The sequence below is a fragment of the Brassica rapa genome, chromosome A05 (genome assembly GCF_000309985.2).
Source record: "Brassica rapa cultivar Chiifu-401-42 chromosome A05, CAAS_Brap_v3.01, whole genome shotgun sequence".
NCBI classification, from domain to species: Eukaryota; Viridiplantae; Streptophyta; class Magnoliopsida; order Brassicales; family Brassicaceae; genus Brassica; species Brassica rapa.
The window spans coordinates 3,919,228-3,940,095 of NC_024799.2; the positions used below are offsets into that span (position 1 = coordinate 3,919,228).

Here is a 20,868-nt window from a genome sequence, read left to right on the forward strand (position 1 = left end):
TTTTGGATGTTCCACTGCTAACTCATACAAGATTTAAGTGGTATATGTATAGCTTCCACATATAATGACAATGCTGTGTGAAAAAACACTTGTGGAGAAAGTATGTATTGAAGATGACATTAATTGCCTGAAAAATAACAAAAATCAAGAGAGTCTGAGAGTGAAAATATGCACCTGGTGTTGAGATTAATGTAATTATATTAAATTTAACTTTATCTAACTTAGTTGCTTAAACAACTCAATTAGACTAATAAAGAAGACAACAACTCCTACAATGTACATAGACCCAATTGTAAACCGTAGATGGTACAAAGTACAATTCAATCCAAAGAGATCAGGCCGTGATTAGATTGGTCGGAAGAAGGAATGGGTCAAAGTAAATCCAAAACTGGATATATTCTATAACGTAATGACATAACCACCCCTGTATTGTTTCTATTTTTGCTTGTTTTTCAAAAAGAATCGAGGATATAATGGGGTCTTCAACCATGAAATTAATTTTTGGAAGCAGATAATCCTTCGATCCCGAAATATCAGCCGTTGGATGCGGTGCACATAGCAAAGATGAAGATCACGTCGCTTAAACGTTGTACAAAATCTCTCTACTCGGAACCAACATCCCTTAAACTTGGGTAGAAACTTGTTCCCTTTTCTCTTTTTTTTTATTTATCTCTCTTTAATCTGTCACTATTTCGTTTTGTTATATATAACAGTTGATTCTTGATCCAAGAACAATATCTTCTTCCTTCATAACATAGTGACATCATCACTCTGTTCTCAAGCTTGTTCCTGCTCCACCACCCCCATCACTTACTCCTCTTTCAAATTCGTTACACAGTTTCTCACAAATTAAATCATTTTAAAAGTTTTTAAGTTGGAGAAAATCACCAAATCCACCTAAACCCATTTCTTTAAATCATTTCATTTCTATTACCGTGGCATTAAAGAAAAAACCACATCATCTTCCAGCTTAGTATAATGACAGAGATCGATTTAGAACAAGGAGCGGCGTACGGTTATCACCGCCGCTCGTTCGGTGGAAGTGACGTCAGCGTATATTATTCAGACGGGGAGGACATGACGTCATGTTACTCATACTTCTATTCGACCACGGGAGTAGGACCGTACGAATACGAAGGAGGAGAGTCGAGGAAAGTGTCGTCCGTGATGAGTTCCTCGGAGATGGATGAGGATGGGGGTGATGATGCGACGGCGCCGCCGGAGAAAGACTGTAGGATATGTCATTTAGGGGTGGTGGAAACGAGCGGTGGAGGTGCGATGGAGTTAGGGTGTTCGTGTAAGGAAGATTTGGCTATTGCTCATAGACAATGTGCCGAAACTTGGTTCAAGATCAAAGGCGACAAGTTAGTAACCTACTTTTATCTCCTCTTTATTTTTTTGGTTTAGTGGTTCTACTTTTGTTTAATTGAGTTCTTAATTACTTTTAAGAAAAAAAAAAACAAAATCTTAAGATTTTGTTATTAACGTGTTCAAGATCTTGTTATGATTCTTTCTGCAATAAATTACGGGGTTTTATTAACTTTTTCACTCTTTAGTTATACTTTTTTTTGGACGTTTTATTGATTTCTATTTAAAAATAATGTTTTATAATTAAGCACGTAATTTTTTGGTGTTGATGTGTTATATGCACATGTTGCCGTGACGACTTAAACACCAAAACTTTGTTAGGTTATAGGAAGATTAACATATTATTACTGAAACAGAATCTGCGAGATTTGTCAATCGGTAGCCAAAAACGTGGGCGGTGCAAACGAGATGGTTACGTCAACAGTGGACGAAAGAGAGGTGAGAAACGGTGGAGGCGGTGAGGAGACTGCGGCCGTAGCAGCAGCAATGGCGATAGAGAACAGGTGGCAGCCACAGAGAGTGGTGAATATAGTGTTAGCTTGTATGGTCTTTGGCTTCGTCGTGTCATGGCTCTTCCATTTCCATGTTTCATCTTCTTCTTGAAACTTCACTATACATTACGCTCTTTCTTTGCATTCAAACAACATATTTTTACTATCAAGAGTTTTTGATTCTTTGTATATATGTAAACAAACAAAAACTATCAAAAAAAAAAAAATGAATGATTAAATCTGGAGAGGATAATAAAAAGCAACGTTTCTTATAATAATAAAATTGACAACAAAAATAAAAAACAACGTGATCCAACAAGTCATTGCTTGGGGGACAAGGAACTGAAAAATGTACAGAGTAGCATAGCCCTAACATCTCTCTATAAGAGTTCTCTTCATGAGCAATGACCATCATGTCTTCATGACGCCATTGCTTAGCTGTATTCATATATATAGTTCTTGCTCCAAGTCTGGTGCGAGTTTTCATGCGCCGTTCAATGAGTTATCAGTGTGAACTCCGTTGCTATCTATCTTCCCGTTCACTTGAGCCCTTGGTCTCTAAACACAACCGAAAGAAAAAGAGCATTAAAGATCAAACTATGTGACTGGTTCAGACAAGACAGGTTCAGATGCGCTTACCCAATCAGCAGGATCAACACCGTTCCCATTCAACAACAGCTTGTGGTTCTCTTCTTTAGTTCTCTCTTTAGAGATTACTGGGAGCAACACCGTGGTCCGATCTGGTAACTCTGATGTACGTAAAAGAAGAAGATATGAGAAACCGAGTCTCTCTGCCAAAACAAGACCACAAGACAAGATATGATCAAACCTGGTAGTTTCTTGTCCAGACAAAACACAACCAAGTTAACAGTGTACCTAAACGGAGAAAGAATCAAAAACAACAATAAGTCATTATCTTTGTATCCAGTTGCGGTTAATTTGTTGCTTGATGGCAAAACCATACCAGGCAACAACAACATCGACAGTGTAATGTTTACGGGAGGCAATGATCAAGAGGCTCTGCACGAAAGCAATGAGCCATCCAAACAGCTTTATGAACCTGAGACAGAAGGAGTGATGCGGAGATGTCTTTTTACAAAGTAAGCTTTTAAAGAGTTGAAGAAGTTTTATACCTTTTAGTGCCGTACTTCTGGTAAGTGAGGACAAAGACAAGCGTGAATATCATATGCGATGAGAAGATCAGGTCTCCACATCCGTACATCACCCCATGAGCTGATAAGATTAACATCATCACATGAGAACACAAGCAAAACAAAGAAGATGCGTGTGGATAATGCAGACTCACGGTTAATCTCGAGAACCTCAAGAGCGCTTTTGGGCCATGGCAACGTGGAAACTTTAGAGCCCTGTTGCAAAAGTAGGAACACATAAGCTTAACTCATAAGACACACACATGAGGATCTCAGTTGCTTTTACCTCGCGACAGTGATAGTTTGGACCAGGAAGCTGAGTGGAATAGAAAGTTATAACACGGAGAAACTGACATGCCTGAAAAAAAAAATAGAAACATCGACAAACTTCAAAACTGACAAGAAAAAGTAACCTCAGCAAACTTAAAACACTTACAACTAAGAAGGCTAGAACTCTGCACCATATCAAGACAGTGTATATCTTTTTGCTTTTCAGGATGAATGGATGGAAAGTCCACTGAAAAAATAAAAGGCTCAAGAAGTATCAATATCGAAAGTCCAGTGAAGAAACTATGAATGCTGAAAGACTCACCAGGAAGAAAGAAACAAAAACACTAGTGAAGACGGTTTCACTTATGTAGCTTCTCTCTTGACCAAGCTCCTGTACAATGGAATAACCAAAGCTATAACACATTACTCTGATTCAATAAATGAGCATGTACAGCAGACATGTCAGGGGCAAACCGGAAGAAGAAAGTAGCCAAGATCCTGGAGAGTGGGTCCAGGGCGATGAATGTAGTGAACTCCTTTAGCAGCTAAACCATGAATGTACTGCACACAACATAGAGTGTCAAAACAACACAAACTCAAGAAACATGTATAATCCAAGCACTAACTAATTTGGTAAAGAAAACAATCCTTAAGAACACTGTTTCTGCTGAAAAAGGAAAGCTTTCTCCAAAAGTTACCATTTATAACAAAAAAAAACCCATTAATCATACTCCAACAAAGTAGAAACAAAGAGTCATTATTAACACTCACCATAAAAAGTAAAGTTTTCAATCTGATCATTACAAACTGATGAGAACAAAAGATGAGAAGCTCACCTGACAGATAATGCCAGCGAGAAGGTACTTCCAGTTCTCAGCGAGAAGACCAATCTCCGTTGCTATCTCCGACCAAAACCTCTTCCACAGCTAATAAAAAAAAAAACAAAACGAATCAGCCAGTAAAATGTGAAAGACACAGAAGTAAAATAACGAACCTTGGAAGATTCACGACGAATGTAAAGAGTCATATCTTATTCTTCTTGTCGTGTCTCAATCATTTAGCTCAAAAACAAAACACTCCACCGGAAAAAAAAAACTCAAATCTTTGTGTAAAGTTCTTTTATTAGTCTCGCCGGAAAAGTGTATTCAGGGGTCAACGATCGAGAAGGTCAATCGAAGATTCAAGAACGAGAGATGCAGCGAGTGAACAAGAATTAACAGAGAGAGAGAGAGAGAGAGAGATCGAAGAAGAAAAGAGATTTCCTTTAGCAGAATCTAAGATTTAAAAAGGGGCCACGGAGAAACGGTTGACCTGAAATTTTCAATTTTAGACAAATTAAAATCATTTTGAACAAAAAAAATACATGCACAGAATAAAAAAAGAACAAAAAATTAATTAATCAAGTTTTTGTTCCCAAAGTAGCACTCAAGTCACAAAGTCACAAAAATAGGTTTCGTTAAAGAGGTAAATATACACTTATACGCTTTAGGTTAATTAATCCAAACCTTAGGATTTAGAGTTAAGGGATGGGGTTTTGAAATTAGGGTTTAAAATTTTACAAAAAATAAATACTAAAATAAAAAATAAAAATTTTAAAAACAGTTTCAAAAAGTATTTTTAAATTATAAAAAGAAAATTTGAAAAAAAAATAAAAAAATTTCAAAAAAAAAATTTCAAAAGAAAATTATAAAAATTTCGAATCTGAAAACATATAATCTGAAACTATAAAAAAAATTTATTTTTTCATTTTTTTTAGAGAAAAAGACTAAGATAGCACCAAACCAAGTTTTTGTTCCCAAAGTAGCACTCAAGGCTCAAAGTCACAAAAATACTTTCATTAAAGAGGTAAATATACACTTATACCCCTTGGGTTAATTAATCCAAACCTTAGGGTTTAGAGTTAAGGGGGTGAGGTTTTGGAATTAGGGTTTAAAATTTTATAAAAAATAAATACTAAAATAAAAATAAAAATTTTAAAAACAGTTTCAAAAAGTATTTTTAAATTATAAAAAGAAAATTAAAAAAAAATAAAAAAAAAAATTTCGAAAAAAAAATTCAAAAAAAATTATAAAAATTTTGAATCTGAAAAATATAATCTGAAACTATAAAAAAAATTTCTTTTTTTTTTTTTATTTTTATTTTATTTATTTATATTTATTTTTGTTTGTTTATTTAATTTTAAACCAAGGGTATTAGGGATATTTTACCCTTTAATGAATGTCATTTTTGTGACTTTCTCCTTCTAATGCTATTTTTGTGACATAAACTTCAAAAGGTGCTATTATTGACAATTGCCCTTTTTTATTTTTATTTTATTTATTTTTATTTGTTTATTTATTTTTAAACCAAAGGTATTAGAGATATTTTACCCTTTAATGAATGTCATTTTTGTGACTTTCTCCTTCTAGTGTCATTTTTGAGACATAAACTTCAAAAGATGCTATTATTGACAATTACCCAATAAAAAAAGAACAAAAAAATTAAAATTATTATTTTATACATATTTTTAGAAAAAATTAGAGATATTAATATTTAGTGAGATTGGAATTCTTTAAAATGCGTCAATAACAAACTAATCATGATTAATTTTTTAAGTGGTTACTGCTCTATTTTTTGAGTGAAAAATATAGTAATTAACAAAAAGTAAGATTAATTATTTATAGAGTAAATTTATTGTTTATTCTATTATATGTAGAGTGAAAGTTAAAGTACATTGAAGTATTTTTACTATAGAAATAAAATGGGGCTTGAGATGTTTTAAACCAATTGGAGACAGAGTATATTCTTAATAGGAAACAAGTCCTACCCTCAAAATTATCAGAAATGGATTTTCTCAATAAAACTAAAAAGGAGTCAATGGTCACGACATGAAGAAGAAGAACCCACCAACCGTTATTGACGCTTTGTTTTAAACCTCCAAAGGTGATGTCGGGTGAGTAGAGCTAGTAGTGGCCAATTTGCATCATAATACAAAGGTTTAAAATTATTAATTTAGGATTAACACTACACGTGGTGGGACATGATTTTGGAGGAAGGAGCATGTGGGACTGTGTGTAGTTGGGTAAAGCAGTGAAGCATGTCTGTCAAATACGGTTGTATCCTCACATCAGTCGAGTTGTCTGTCTAGATGTCTATTATCCTCAACTAAACCAAAAAAAAAAACTATTTTTTTTTTTGGTAAAATGCTAAGAAAAAAAAACTATTCTTTCTATTTTTTAAATAATGATTTCTTTAGAATGTTCATCACGTTAAATAAAAAGTATCATAATTTTCAACTCAAAATTATTTATCAAAATGAATGTAGTATAAGTCCACTAGTTACAATTATTTTATTAGATACTAATTTTAAATAATGTTTTCTTAAAAGAATTTTTATATCATGTTAAATACTCTTTCGGTTCATATTATATGACATTTAACTCAATGCACAGATAACTAATTTATTTAAATATTAATATAAAATAATAAAAATACAATTGATAAAAAAAAAAAATTGGATTTGTGAAAACAACGACAAAACTTCCTTAAATCATCATATGTATTGAAATGGGAAGTAAGAAAAATCTATCATAATTTTCAACACCAAAGTTATTTAACAATGAATGTATCTTATAATCTTCAATTCGAAGCAGCAACCCTCATATGTTGTTAACATTCAAGCAAACCACATAACAAATAGTTAATTTTCTTACCTTTAGACTGATATAAGAGGTAGATTCATACTTAGATCCATGTAGTATTAGTCCATTAATAACTAGATATAAGCTTAAATTAACCAATAATGATTTGATGGTTTGTTTTTTATTAGCTGATTTGAAGATGTTGAAGGTACAAAAATGCATTTTCACTATTTTTATACACTGCAGTGCAAACTATAAACTATTATGTTATGTTATATAAAATCGTAACTACAGTTGTATTAAATTCTAGCCAGCTCAACCAGATGATTTCCACTATACCCGACCGATCGGAGAAACCGGTGGGTTTGATGCGTACTTGTTCGATGTTTGTCTCTTCAAAACCACTTCTTCCTCCTCTTCACACCAGTTCTGATAATTTCTTACTGCCAACGAGATAAAGAACGCTTCCAATATAAAGACCGTTGAACCGAACTCAGCAGAGTGGAGTTCATTGTCGCGTGTCACCATCTTGAAGGCTGGTTCAGTTTTTTCCTGTAAGAATTTAAAGAATGTTAACAATGATTCAGACCATCAATACATTGAACATAACTAGTTACCTGATGATCAAACAGTTGAAAACTAGAGAAAGTTTGAGACTTTGTACGATGATCATTAGACAAGACACGGAGTTTGCAACCTATGTCCAAGTCACCGCAGTCGCATGATCCACCGGACTCCCACCGCTTAATCAACGTCAAAGGGGTGGTGTTACCGTCTTTAGGAAGTGTGTGAGCTCCACTCGGGAGTATAACACTAGTTATACTCTGCTTCTGAACTCTGTTTCTTGTCTGAACAATAGCTGCAACCTCTTCGTTTGTCTCAACACCGAACAAAACAGATTCTGATTTGCGCGTTGCTGAGTCCGAGTTAGTCTTCATTTTACCGATGACGGTATGTATAAATCTAGCTCCAAGGAGCTTGTAGAAGCTTCCATTGGATCAGTGTCATAACTACACAAAGTTCCTTCGGTTCCTTGTGAAGTAGAATCCACCTTGGAATGTTCAAACTGTTTCCAATCCAAAACACCAAAAACTCAAGGCCTTTCCACGGATATCTTGAGTTCTTCTTCGTCGAAGATAGCTTGGTGGATCCAACATATCACGCTTCACCAGCTCATCTTTGCGTCGATGATATCTATCCTCATGAACCGTAGAGGCTCTTTGTTGCCTCACCATCTTTGCAACCTCAAAGCAATGGCTCTATATTGCATTCACTAGTGCTAAATCTTAGATGATTCTTCTTCATCCACCTTTAGAATCAACACTCTGCAACTATAAAACATAAAAATGGGGGGGAAAATAAGATTAGTTATGCACTGAAATTCACTAGAGAAATCAATGAATTAGAGTGACAAAATTGAGTTGAACAAAGCTTGGAGGATATACCACAAAACAAAGCTCTCAGATGTAAGTGTAAGAGCATCTCCAATGGTGCATCAAAATGAGGGAAAATATCAAAAAATGAGGGAAATCCATCTCCAATAGTATTTCATTTTGAAGGAAAAAAAATGAGAATATGAACAGTATTCCCTCAAATTTGAGGGAACACTATTCACAACCTCATTTTAATGTTAAGCTTTTTTATTTACATAATAGTCCTTTACTTTTGACAATCTTTATTTTGTGCATAAACAAAACATTAACATTAAACATAATTTTTATAACTTTATATCCAATATGTATATACTGATTAAACTTTTAAAAATATAATTACTAATAATTAGTTATTAAAATATACTTATAATTTTATAAATTATAATATATAATTAAAAGAAAATAAAATAGAAAACAATACCATCGAGATACATAACTAATACAAAGTGGAAAAAATATAATAATAGTATTGTTTAAGTAAAATTTTACTATTACTTTGTATGTTGTTATGTAACTTTCTTAATATAATAAATATTTTTTTTTATAAGTTAAAGTTTGGTTAAATTGTAGAATTTAAAAATAAATGAGTATAGTCTAAAATATTATAAAATAAAAGGTGTTATTTGCAATAAATAAAAAGTTGAAAAATGAATATAATAAAAATTAAGGGAGAAAATGAGGGAAATCATTGGAGCAAATCACAATCTTAATTTGAGTTTACATCATTTTGAGGGAAAAAATAAGGGAAACCATTGGAGATGGTCTAAAAGCCTTGGGAGAGTCAACAACGATTGCTACCAAATGGATCATCAAAAGTGTGAAAGAGAAACTCACACTTTCCCTTTTACATGTTTCTCACGAGAAATAGAGTAGAGCGGGGACCACTTACCAAGAAAAAAACTCAGGCGGATCAGAGATATTCCATGAGAAAGTTGCGCGACAAAGAGAGAGAGACTGGTGGCGCGAAATCAAAAAGCAGAGGGCGAAGGAAGAAGAAGAAGATTGTTATTTAGTGTGTAGATTCGGACAGAAGCAAAGAACTTTAAAACCACCACTCAAGTCCAAACGGATTCTGTGTCTGATGAGAGTACATATTAATAAATACAATTTCAGTAAGTTTAATGTTAATTTAGGCATGGATTTTATATATATTGTAGTCACCAACCTATTGTTACACAGTAATAATTCCATTGACTCCATAATTATTTGGGTTCAGTAATTCGATGTCTTTCATTATTGCGCGGGTAAACCCGTTAAAAATAAACTACGTTGAACAAATGCATTAAAGAGAAAATTACCTAATATATCAATATATAGTCATTCTTTTTGTTGGGAATTAATAATTAATTAGATATGTATGATTTTATTTTAGTTCAAAATGACAATTTTTTAATAGTAGATAAAAATAGAACTCTAAATTAATAGATTAGATAGTTAAAGAAAATTAAATAATGATGTTGTAGATTAATTGATTCATGTTTTTCATGAAGAACAAAATTCTAATACGTGCTACTTTGATTCAAACGTTGAGAAAATGAGTTTCACCGAAGAAGATTCATTAATGTTAAAGCATATAAGGACGATAGGGTAGAAAAAATTAATTGTTCATAAATAAGTATAATGGTATATGAAATGTTTAGTCACACCATTCTTTAATAAGCCCAAATTTAAAACATGCCAAGGTATGCAAAGCGGGTCCAGCCCATTCATTACTATCAACCTATAATCGGCCCATTGAGATCTACTTATTACCCTACAACCCTAAAGCATTTCTCATAAGTTATTTTCCTCGGCCGCCGCTTCTCACGTCTGTTCTTGTTCATCCTAAGACGGATAGTTACATTCACCACATCCGCCAATGTTATGTTTGAGAACGCTGAGGTAAGAATATTTGAAACATCCCACCAATGTCAAGTGAAGGAGAGGATCTTCACTCACACGCTGGATGAGATTTTTTTGGATTTGGTTATGTCTAATATCTACTATCGGATTTTTAATTGGGTTTGGTTATGTCTAATATCGGTAAAAAGTTTCTACTTTCTCATTGCATATCTTTAGTTTCAAAACACTATAATTTAATTTAAAACTAATGGTAACATTTTATTTTATTTATCATCATCAAGAACCATTAGACTTCAATGGTAATTAACAAACCCCTTCCTATTGAAAAAAAGCTAATCTCCTCTAATGCATCGGCAAAATCTAAATTTAAATCCTAATATTAGACTCACCATGTCCTTGTGCTTACACAATAAGTTTAATTTTCTTTTTGATTATTATAATTCTTTTTTCTTTTTGTTTTTAAGCTTCTTCAGAAGAAGTTGTGTGGTTAGAACATGCATAAAATTGTCAAAAAAGTAACTACTTTGTTTTCAACTCTTTCTCTTAATATCATTAGAACATACTAAAAGTTAACTCAAAATGCTTAAAATTAACTATTTTGTATATCCCCAATTTTTTTGTAAGAGTTCTCTAAGAAATTTCAGTTGTTCTTTTTGTAATGGCTTGTGATAAACTTATTCTTACTTTGAAAATAAAATACATTTATGTACGTATAAGGAAAAAATTTAGAAAAAAAAAAGAAGATATTTGACGTACAAAAGATACTTTACGTAATAAGCTACTTAGCATACGATATATATATCTTGCATTAATATGTTTGTTTGTAAGCTAAAATCGAATTTTGGTTACAAATATACAATTACAGGGCCATATACTTTATTGATGGACAGGGCTAGCTTTTTGAAAGAAAAATCCGACAAGCAAATCTTGAGTTTGCTTCATAACAAGAACATAGCATATAATTCGTAGGACCCGATCTTTTGCCTCAAGAAGAAACACTTTTTATAGGAGAGACTAGAGACACCCCTATTTCCACTAAGACAACGACTTCCCAGTTCTCCTTTTACCCCCAAATTAAAGGAGATGTTGACAAGTAAAAGCAACGTCGTAGTAGAGGCATGGAACACAACCACAACGCAAACGCAGGTGCAGACCCCCCACAGACCGTCACTGATACACCCAACTTTCTATTGGAGTTATAACTGCGAAGTGCTTTTCCATGGATGGCCTGGCTCTAGCCGTTCGATGTATGCTCTTGCGCTTATATTTGTCTTCTCTTTGGCGTTCTTAGCTGAGTGGTTTACCCGGTGCTCTGACGCTGCGGCTTCCATCAAACCGGAGGCTGATAAGGTTGCTAAGGTGGCCTTTCGTACGGGTATGTATGCGGTCAAGTCTGGCTTCAGCTACCTTGTGATCCTAGCCGTTGTTTCGTTCAATGGTGGTGTTTTCATCTCAGCTATTTTGGGGCATGCTTTTGGTTTTGTCGTTTTTCGTGGCCGGGCGTTTCGGAATGTGGGTCGGGTTGACGGGTAAGAATCCCGCATTTTTTGGGTTTTAACCTAACCCAACGAGAACTGAAGTCATTTGTTTCTTTATTTATTTGATTTGTGTGTTCTTTCGAATGAATGAAAGAAGAGAGTTGTTTATGATACAACGTTGAATTGGGTGAGTGGCCCGTTTGTTATTTGGTTTTCATTTGATTTATTTTGTGATAACTTCAACGAATTATACAAAAGTCAATAATACTCTTTCGTGGAATGTATATATCACCACCAAATTCAAATAAGTCATGTGTCTTTTTATTTCGTCATTTCTCCGACTATTTTGTACGTATTATAGATATTGAGTCTGATAAGTTTTCAACCTAAAATCAATTGATGATAACTAAATTAATTCATCTCTCTAATATATTACTTAAGATGTCTTCTGCCTTTTGATCCGAGTGATTTTGTCTATAATAATAGAAAACAAAATGCTTATTTTATACCATCTACTTTTTCATAAAGACAATTTTGGTGTGGGTTATGTTTGCTCACTGCTCACTCGGGAATTATATGAACCAACAAAACGGTGAAATACTAAACAAGTTGGTTTTGTTGAACAGTCCCCCCCCCCCCCCCCCCCCCCCCTCCCCAAAAAAAATCTGGTAGATAAAATTTAAATAAAAAACCTTAAAAACTGGATAAACCGGAGATATAATCCAAACAAATTACCAAAAATATAACTGATAAAAAATATATATTTGGAATCAAAAGTTTATACAAAAAAAGAAACAGAGTAGGTTCAGTATAAATTTTGTTTCATGCAATGCTCTGTAAAATGTTAGTCAATATGTTTTATTTTATTTTGTATTGGAGTTGAATTCATTGAAACAGATCTATTCTAGTATCAGTTTTGTGCCATGGATATCATTGATCGATATCATAACCGTTGCCAAATGACTATACTTATCTTCAATATGACTCTGTCGTCAGTTGTGCAGGTTAAGTTTCCAGATGTATAGTTGGTTTTCACTGTAAGAGATTCGATAGTGCTGGATAGGAAATTATATAATTTTCCAAAAACATCTGAGCCACTGAGATTGTTGTATAGTTATCATATTTAAATGTCAACACATGAATGTCATATCGCACAAAGAGACGGTCTTAACTATTCTGTTGTAAGAGGTACCTTATCTAAATCAGTGGATGTCTCTTATCTTTGAGGTATGATTACTTTCCTCCCATCTTCTTTGACCTCTATTTTGATCAAGAAGACTAGCGCCTTTCAATTATCTCATACATGGTTACTTTCTAAATTGTCCCATGTGCTGTTTTGTTGATTAGAGATATTCTTTGGTTCTCATGTTAGATGGGTGAAAAATGTTTTTTTTTGTAAAAGACGGATGAAAAATGTTCTTGGTATATATATAAAACTTTTTTTCTTGGCATTTATATTTGACCAAAACTATTATTAAAAATAAGATTTCGGTTTTGGTGTTAGACCAAACGGTAGCCTAACTCTTCTCTTATGTAAGAAGAGTGGTTATAGTGTGTGAAAATTTGTTTGCAATGTAAGAGCAAGTCCAATAGAGATCTTTAGTAAAAAATTCTTAGCAAAAAAATATTATAATAATGTATGAGGTTCACTAAATTTAAGAGTTTGTGTCAAATTAATCCTTAATTAAGGATTAGACTTGTTACTTGTTACTGTGCACAGATTCTACCGCCACGTAAAATCACGCGATTGACTTCTTTTTTTTAGCTAAAAAAAAAATAAAAAAATAAAAAAATTTAAAAAACTTACCTCGGTTATCGAATCAAGAGTAACACCGTTGCGGATGGTCTAAGTTTAAAGTACCATTTTGTTTTGGTCTCCTTTTTTCCTCGTATATACATTGACAGAGGTGTCTTTGCATATAGTGTTACATAAGAGAAGAGTTATGTAACATAAATAAATATGCTATTGAGTTGTGTTTAATATGAAAATAAAATCGAAATATATAGTGTTAACATTAACATAATGTTATTACTCATATAATATAATCTTCTTAAAAACACATATGAAAACATACTAAATGTATCCTAAGATATATTTGCTCTTCATTTTTTCTCTTTTTTTTCATGAACTTCACATGTTTTGCGTGTGTAACTTTAGTCCGTAGAATACACATAATGGTATCACAATTTATCTTACATACGCTTTCACATGCTAAATGTGGGATGCAAAACGTAAAATATACAATCACAAAGTATACCGCGTGTGTCGTGGATATATGTGTCAACATGTTTTCTGAGTAGAAACTTCAACCTTGAAAAGAGGGACTTATTTTGATAGCGGGAATACATCTGGTGTAACTTAGAGTATCTCTCAACAATTGTTATTTTCACCTCTATAATATTATTTAGAAGTGAATTGTTCAAACCCACCTCTATTTACTCTATTTCTTTCTCTATTTATAGATGAAGAAATAACATTTTTTTATTTTTCACTTTACATTTAAAGATTGCTATTTTATAAGAATACATACGAGCGTATATCTCATCTCTATTATAGAGTTTTTCTATTTTAATGGTACAAATAGAAAAATATAGTGGAGATGGTCTTAAGGCATCTCTAACCGTATTTTAGAAGATTCGTTATATTTAATTCTAAAATAAAATAATTTTATTATAAAATTAGATTTGTTTCAATAGTTTACTCTATAACAAAATATTATTTTTTACTCTAAAATAGAGTAAAAAATAACATGTATCTATATTTCACTTTATAGAATTACTATATTATAAAATAAATTATTGTAAAAAATCTAACTCTATGATAAAATTATTTATTTTAGAAAAAAAAAAAATAGATTACCATTGGAGATGGTTTTACAAAACCACAGACATTTGTTCTTATCTCAAACATTTTATATATCGAATTAAAAGTTCAGACCTAAATATGAACTTTTAAATATAACTCTTCGCAGTGGTTAAATATAACTAAAATCTCCCAAACTAGAAATTAAAGACTGTGTAACCCAACTACCCATATCATTTTCATCGTCATCAATTCCACTCTCTGCAACGTCATCAACGCCAAAGATCACTGTCATCATCATGACCTCATTTTTGCCAAATTTTTTATTATGGAAACACTAACTTTGTATATATAGTAATGAATTAAAGTAATATTAAGGTAAACTTTAGAAACACACAGAGAAAAGTATGTGGAGATATATATCTAGTAATCCAGTTTATCTTTAATATGGTTAATCAGACTTTTGGCAGTATTCTATGATGGAAGTGTGGTGTTCCAATGACGTCAAATTCCTACCAATATGTTTGTGTTGGTAGTTGGCTAGTTGCGTTTGGAACATGGAAAGAGATTGTGATAAATATTGCCCTGGGTGTGTTAGATATGTAGTTACATCGCCTGAAAATTGCTTTTCCAATATTAAGATATTGTTATTTTCGTTCATGGATATGATTATGCAATAGAGAACAAATACATTCATCCTGAAAAATGACAAAAGCAAGCTTGTGGCTTGTTTTTTTTTAAAAGCACTATCTTGTTTTGTTCACATGATATTGACTGAAGCTCTTTTTTTTTTGTTATTATCGCTCAACATGGGTCACACATACTGAATGGAAGAAACCTATATGATAATGAAACGAATTAAATCTATTGGTTGTAAAAAAAACTCTATTGATAATGGCATATGGTCCTCAATTCCGTCTCGCCAATGTTAGCGGTGCGTTTATCTTCAAATCAATCAATTGTTGCAAACATTTGATTCCAGGTAAGGAAAAACTGTTACTAGTCCGTCAGGTACTCTGGTGTGCTTCTGATTGGTTAGCCATTTTACTGATGTTCAGTTTTGTCATCTTTAGATCTTGACGGTATAAATCTTCTGACTCACCAACCATATGGATTGTATTTCATATCATTTCCAGCCATTTTTGCTGGCATAAGACCCACGTCTACTGTTTTAGCAGTGCATAACAATAAAAGACTGTATCATAAACGTTTTTATGAGGAGCAACGCTTGTATATAGAAGAATGCTCAGTGGAGGTTAATATTTTCCATCAAATCTCAAATCGTTTGAAAATATTATCTTTATCTTGTTACAAATGAGAACCATGTGAAAGTAGTAACCTCATTATAAGTGTTGTCCTACTTCCCTAGAAAAACACGTTTTCTTGCTAAGTTGGAAAATACCATTCATTAGAAATATGATCGTGTTGATGTGGTACCACGCCAAACTGATTTGCTTTAAGAGGTCGACTATTTACATAGTCAACTGCGCCAAGTCTTGCTAGAAGATTATGTCTTTATCTTTTCATTAATTTTTATTGTTGTTATTGCTTGTTGATGATTCTGTCGATAGTGGTTACAACACTATGGCGAAAGGTTGATCCATTTTGATACAAGATAGGAGTTGACTCTGACTCTTAATAATAGAAGTTTATTGTTTAGTAAAAAAGAATGCTGTTGTAAGGAATTGGAAGATATGTTTGGGTTTCATCAACTATTACAAATCTACACAATCAAACATTCATTGGTCTTATGACCTAAGAATATTTTTTCCTAGAAAAGTCACTCAAATCACTGTAGAAAGTTTGTCTTGTAACATGTTTTGAACTGTTGCTCCTGTTTATAGCAATAAGCATAGTACAATCTTTAATATATTTTTTCTGATTTTTTTCTTGTATGATTAATGCTTAGCTGAGATTATTGTTTTTTTCATGAGTGTAGTAGGGTAGTAAAGTTAAGCGATCATGTAAACTTTGGCTAAGTAGGTGTTGAAACTGAAAATAGTAAAGTAAATGAAAATAGTAAAGTAAATGGTTTGACAAGTAGAGCTCCAAGTGACTAAGGGTTTGAACTTATTGGCTTAAATATTCGTTGTTGATTTTTAATTATTTTTTAAAGGAACCTAATTAAGTATCTCAGATAGTAGTGGTGTTTAGAGACTAGGCGCGCATCTAGGGTTTAAAGAAAACGGTAGTATTGGCTTGGAGAGATGATTGTGACAAGAGGAAGAATATCAAGTGTTTTAAACAAGAAATTTTAAAAGGAGAACCGAATTTAGTTAGGTTTTACTTTGATTCCATATTCTTCATTTTTAGCCTTTCGAAAAATGATTAGATTGTAGGTGGTGGTGGCCTAGGGGGATAGATATTTCGATAACCCGTAATAAGGGAATCTTCCTTTGTTATGTGTCTTGTGTCCGCCTGAAACCCTGGGGTTCACTTTATGTTTGGATATGATGATATTAAGATGTTAAACATATATATCTTTCAAAAATAAGGATGTTAAAAATATATAAGTTTTATACATTTACCAAGTTGTTGGACAAGCAATCAAATCGAAAATATTGCAATATATGACCGTAGAAGTCTCGTTCATCTATCTGTATCGCAAGTTGAGTGAATAACACATAATCTAGAAAAAAAACTGTAGAGGATGATGACTCAACTCAGCCAACTTAAGATTATATAAAGAGGACCAAGCTTGCTTCTCATTTAAACACACACACACTCCTCAAAAATTAATTATATCTTGTAGTCTATTTTTTGTTTGTTAAATTCAAATATATGGAGCATAAAAAGATTGGTTCAGAAAATCAAGATTCGTACGATGATCAACAGAAATGGGTCCTTGATTCTTCTTTTGACAGCAAAGGACATGTTCCTCTCCGGGCTCGAACTGGCGCTTGGAGAGCTGCATTCTTCATCATTGGTAACAAAACTTTCACTAAGATTCTTATACAGAAATTATAGCATATACTATATATGAAAGTAAGGTATAGTAGCCCACAATTTAAATATTTTATTAAGGTATTTTGTTCCTTCTTCGCTGTGTAGCAATCGAGTTCAGCGAGAGATTGAGTTACTACGGGTTAGCTACGAACTTAGTGGTCTACCTAACAACAATTCTCCACCAAGACCTAAAGACGGCTATAAGAAATGCGAACTACTGGGCTGGTGTCACTACTTTGATGCCTCTTCTAGGAGGTTTTGTAGCAGATGCTTATCTTGGCCGTTACACCACTGTCTTGGTTGCAACCACCATTTACCTTATGGTAATATATGTTCTTCCTAAAGCAATTTTAACTTAAAAAGATTCCAAAACAACTTTAAATTATTTTCTCTTGTTTCTTTGTGAGAGCAGGGTTTGGTCCTTTTAACATTGTCCTGGTTCATACCGGGATTGAAACCTTGTCATCAAGAAGTATGCCTTGAACCTAGGAAAGCACACGAGATAGCCTTCTTCATTGCCATATACTTGATCTCCATAGGTACTGGAGGTCATAAACCTTCCCTTGAGAGCTTTGGTGCTGACCAGTTCGACGAGGGTCATGCTGAAGAAAGAAAGATGAAGATGTCTTATTTTAACTGGTGGAGCGCTGGTCTATGTGCCGGCATTCTAACGGCTGTGATTGTTATTGTCTTTATTGAAGACCGGGTTGGTTGGGGTGTTGCTAGCATCATACTCACTGCAGTTATGACTATATCACTTCTCATATTCCTCGTAGGGAAACCATTCTATCGTTACCGGAAGCCTTTGGGTAGCCCTTTGACGCCAATGTTGCAGGTCTTTGTTGCCGCCTTTGCCAAAAGAAAGCTTCCTTATCCCTCTGATCCTTCTCTCCTTCACGAAGTTTCCAAGGCAGAGTTAAACAATGGACGGCTTCTCTCCCACACAACGCATGTCAAGTGAGTAGAAATAACCCAAAATGTCCATGTTTTTCTTTTTGTTAAGAGCGAAAGTTCAGTCTTGGGTCCACAATCTTTTCTAAATCTAGAATCACAAAAGAACCAATCCTCATGTTACTACTTACTACCATTACCGGTTTGATAATTTTATGGGCTCTAGAGCAAACAGAGCAAAAAAAAATTTATCTTCAAAAATTAATATTTATTTATAATTTTTTAATTATTATTTTTAAAAATATTATATAAAATTTATGATGATAATACAAATAAATATTCATATAAAATGCATTTTGAACTCCTTTTATTTCTTTTTTTTGTATTAAATACATATATTAAAAATGTAGACCTTTAGCTATTGAAAAATGATGCTTCCTTCAACTTGGCATTTGGTTTTAGTTTTGGTATTTAATTTATTTCTCTTTGTAGTTTTTACGCTCTCATTTGATCATCTGGTTCTGGAATGATTGATCCTTGCCGGCTTATGGCTTAAGAAAAAAACGTTTTTGCTATTTGCGTAAAATTTTCAAATTTATAATAAAAAACTATTAAAGATGAGAAAACACGGATTGGTCCTCTCGTACCGCTGCTTGTCCCCTACGTAAGCCGTCCCCGACTACCATTATACAATTAACACTTTGGTAATATGTCCATGATTATACATCTAAACTGATTCTTGTGTGGATTTTTTTCTTTTAAATTGCAGATTTCTTGACAAGGCAGCAATAATAGAAGACAACACTCCTCAAGCACTCCAGAAACAGAGTCCATGGAGGCTGGCAACGTTAACAAAAGTAGAGGAGACAAAGCTGATCATCAACATGATCCCCATATGGCTCTCCGTGTTGGTCTTTGGCATTTGTGCTGCACAAGCTTCGACTTTTTTCATCAAACAAGCAACCGTCATGGACAGACACGTATCCGGCAAAAACAGCTTCACAATCCCTCCAGCATCCATTTACTGTCTCACAGCTATCACATTGATCATGTACGTCACCGTCTATGATAAACTCCTTGTTCCTTTCCTAAGACGCAACACACAGAACCAAAGAGGCATCAATATTCTCCAAAGGGTCGGGATCGGTATGTTTTTCGCTGTCATCACAATGATCATTGCAGCTCTAGTTGAGAAAAAACGACTTGACCTCCTTACCGAACAGAACAGACCCATGAGTGTGTTTTGGCTTGCTCCTCAGTTCATAGTCCTTGGCGTTGCAGAGGGGTTCACACTGGTTGGACTTCAAGAGTACTTCTACGACCAAGTCCCGGATTCTATGAGAAGCTTAGGTATAGCGTTTTAACTAAGCGTGCTAGGAGCAGGTAGCTTCCTTAACAATCTACTGATCACGGTTGTTGATTCACTAGCGGAGGATTTCTCGGACAAGCGTTGGTTCGGTAAGACCTTGAACAGTAGTCGATTGGATTGGTTCTACTGGTTGCTAGCTGGTCTAGCCGCTGCCAATATGTGTGTCTTTATGATTGTGGCAAAGAGATTTCCTTACAAAAGTGTGCAGTCAAGCCAAGTTTTAGCTGACTCGTCCGTGTCCGATGCCTAAATAATTAATTTTCATAATAGTTCAAACATATCTTTTCTTCTTTGTGCCTTCGCAATAATGATCATCACAAATTACAGACTTCTTCCAATCATAGCTTGCTTAATTAAAACAAGTAATAGGTGACCCTCCCGATGTTTATTTAAGAACATAAATATTTTAAAAATAAATAAAATTTTGATAGCCACAAACACTAGTTTTACAACAAACACCCGTGAAAGATCAAAGCCTTGAAACCTTGTTTTTCTAGCGAAATAAAAAAATTATGTCCTGTAACACTTAGGTCGGACTCGTAAGAAGCAAACAAAAAACATCAAAACCAAAGACAAAGAAGAAGTCTAACTAAGAACTGGTTACGATTGCATGTGTCTTAGTCAGTCTCCACCTCCACCACCACCACCACCTCCGCCACAGCCACCGCCTCCACCACCATCTCCGCCTCCACAGCCACCACCTCCACCTCCATCACCATCTCCGCCTCCACAGTCACTGTCGCCACCACCACCACCTCCGCCTTCAATATCCCCACCACCACCTCCTTCAGTCGCACATCCATTGCAAATGGCCGTAAGAACCCCCAAAGCAAAAATGACAACAAATAAGGTTATGACGATTATTGCTATAAACTCCATGTTACACAACACACGTTGAGGCTTGGGTTGAGAGCAACGATTGAAATCTCTACGCTAAGTATTAAGTCTCGATAATATATATAACACATATTTTTGTATTTGATGCTTTCCTGTAAACAGATAAGGTGTTTAGTTTTGACTTTTAAATATTTATATGTTTACATTCAAAGATATAGTTTGCTTTTGTTGTACAAAGATTTAGTCATGGATAAAACTTGAACAAAACGTAACCTTTGAAGTTTTGACGCCAAATAATTTATGATAAATTTTGTAACTGGATTTGAATTCCAATTGTTTTATTAAGCTGAACCGATGTGACATCTTTCA

At 33.7% G+C, this 20,868-nt stretch overlaps 5 protein-coding genes across 9 annotated transcripts; 3 read left to right on the forward strand and 2 right to left on the reverse strand.

Moving 5' to 3' along the window:
* Nucleotides 1-110: 110 nt before the first annotated feature.
* LOC103867153 lies at nt 111-2,050 on the forward strand. The gene is made up of 2 exons (XM_009145191.3): nt 111-1,364; nt 1,725-2,050. The coding sequence occupies exons 1-2, from the start codon at nt 979-981 to the stop codon at nt 1,969-1,971; spliced, it is 633 nt and encodes a 210-aa protein (XP_009143439.1). The 5' UTR covers nt 111-978; the 3' UTR covers nt 1,972-2,050.
* A 57-nt stretch (nt 2,051-2,107) lies between these two features.
* Nucleotides 2,108-4,686, reverse strand: LOC103867151 (phosphatidylinositol:ceramide inositolphosphotransferase 2). Of its 3 annotated transcripts, XM_009145190.3 has the most exons (12): nt 4,275-4,625; nt 4,117-4,206; nt 3,755-3,841; nt 3,603-3,671; nt 3,447-3,527; nt 3,297-3,368; nt 3,166-3,226; nt 2,993-3,092; nt 2,824-2,919; nt 2,689-2,735; nt 2,499-2,608; nt 2,108-2,417 (listed from the first exon to the last, which is right to left on the reverse strand). In XM_009145190.3, exons 1-12 carry the CDS (start codon nt 4,305-4,307, stop codon nt 2,343-2,345), a joined length of 921 nt encoding a protein of 306 aa, XP_009143438.1. In that variant the 5' UTR covers nt 4,308-4,625; the 3' UTR covers nt 2,108-2,342. The 3 variants fall into 3 exon arrangements, with proteins under 3 accessions (XP_009143438.1, XP_033148767.1, XP_033148768.1); XM_033292876.1 differs by having other exon boundaries at nt 3,297-3,527; nt 4,275-4,643; XM_033292877.1 differs by lacking the exons at nt 2,108-2,417; nt 2,689-2,735 and having other exon boundaries at nt 2,499-2,650; nt 2,736-2,919; nt 3,297-3,527; nt 4,275-4,686.
* A 1,565-nt stretch (nt 4,687-6,251) lies between these two features.
* LOC103867154 lies at nt 6,252-8,622 on the reverse strand. 2 transcript variants are annotated; one of them, XM_033291058.1, is made up of 3 exons: nt 7,518-8,622; nt 7,277-7,452; nt 6,252-7,088 (listed from the first exon to the last, which is right to left on the reverse strand). In XM_033291058.1, exons 1-3 carry the CDS (start codon nt 7,836-7,838, stop codon nt 7,085-7,087), a joined length of 501 nt encoding a protein of 166 aa, XP_033146949.1. In that variant the 5' UTR covers nt 7,839-8,622; the 3' UTR covers nt 6,252-7,084. The 2 variants fall into 2 exon arrangements, with proteins under 2 accessions (XP_033146949.1, XP_009143440.2); XM_009145192.3 differs by having other exon boundaries at nt 6,252-7,452.
* An 80-nt stretch (nt 8,623-8,702) lies between these two features.
* On the forward strand, nt 8,703-11,973 carry LOC103867155 (copper transporter 4). 2 transcript variants are annotated; one of them, XM_009145193.3, is made up of 2 exons: nt 8,703-10,214; nt 11,041-11,973. In XM_009145193.3, exon 2 carries the CDS (start codon nt 11,259-11,261, stop codon nt 11,706-11,708), a length of 450 nt encoding a protein of 149 aa, XP_009143441.1. In that variant the 5' UTR covers nt 8,703-10,214; nt 11,041-11,258; the 3' UTR covers nt 11,709-11,973. The 2 variants fall into 2 exon arrangements, with proteins under 2 accessions (XP_009143441.1, XP_009143443.1); XM_009145195.3 differs by having other exon boundaries at nt 11,066-11,973.
* Nucleotides 11,974-12,356: 383 nt separating this feature from the next.
* LOC103867156 (protein NRT1/ PTR FAMILY 5.6) lies at nt 12,357-19,954 on the forward strand. The gene is made up of 4 exons (XM_033291051.1): nt 12,357-17,382; nt 17,508-17,725; nt 17,815-18,359; nt 19,063-19,954. The coding sequence occupies exons 1-4, from the start codon at nt 17,238-17,240 to the stop codon at nt 19,655-19,657; spliced, it is 1,503 nt and encodes a 500-aa protein (XP_033146942.1). The 5' UTR covers nt 12,357-17,237; the 3' UTR covers nt 19,658-19,954.
* Nucleotides 19,955-20,868: the final 914 nt, after the last annotated feature.

Excerpts from the sequence above, each read along its gene's own strand:
- LOC103867153 (XM_009145191.3), top strand. The coding sequence starts at position 979 with ATGACAGAGATCGATTTAGAACAAGGAGCGGCGTACGGTTATCACCGC. Across the intron at positions 1,365-1,724 it reads TTCAAGATCAAAGGCGACAA|AATCTGCGAGATTTGTCAAT; the intron begins GTTAGTAACCTA and ends TTACTGAAACAG.
- LOC103867151 (XM_033292876.1), bottom strand. The coding sequence starts at position 4,307 with ATGACTCTTTACATTCGTCGTGAATCTTCCAAG. Across the intron at positions 4,207-4,274 it reads TTCGTCGTGAATCTTCCAAG|CTGTGGAAGAGGTTTTGGTC; the intron begins GTTCGTTATTTT and ends TTTTTTTATTAG. Across the intron at positions 3,842-4,116 it reads TCGCTGGCATTATCTGTCAG|TACATTCATGGTTTAGCTGC; the intron begins GTGAGCTTCTCA and ends TGTTGTGTGCAG.
- LOC103867154 (XM_009145192.3), bottom strand. The coding sequence starts at position 7,838 with ATGAAGACTAACTCGGACTCAGCAACGCGCAAATCAGAATCTGTTTTG. Across the intron at positions 7,453-7,517 it reads TTCAACTGTTTGATCATCAG|GAAAAAACTGAACCAGCCTT; the intron begins GTAACTAGTTAT and ends AAATTCTTACAG.
- LOC103867155 (XM_009145193.3), top strand. The coding sequence starts at position 11,259 with ATGTTGACAAGTAAAAGCAACGTCGTAGTAGAGGCATGGAACACAACC.
- LOC103867156 (XM_033291051.1), top strand. The coding sequence starts at position 17,238 with ATGGAGCATAAAAAGATTGGTTCAGAAAATCAAGATTCGTACGATGAT. Across the intron at positions 17,383-17,507 it reads AGCTGCATTCTTCATCATTG|CAATCGAGTTCAGCGAGAGA; the intron begins GTAACAAAACTT and ends TTCGCTGTGTAG. Across the intron at positions 17,726-17,814 it reads CAACCACCATTTACCTTATG|GGTTTGGTCCTTTTAACATT; the intron begins GTAATATATGTT and ends TTGTGAGAGCAG.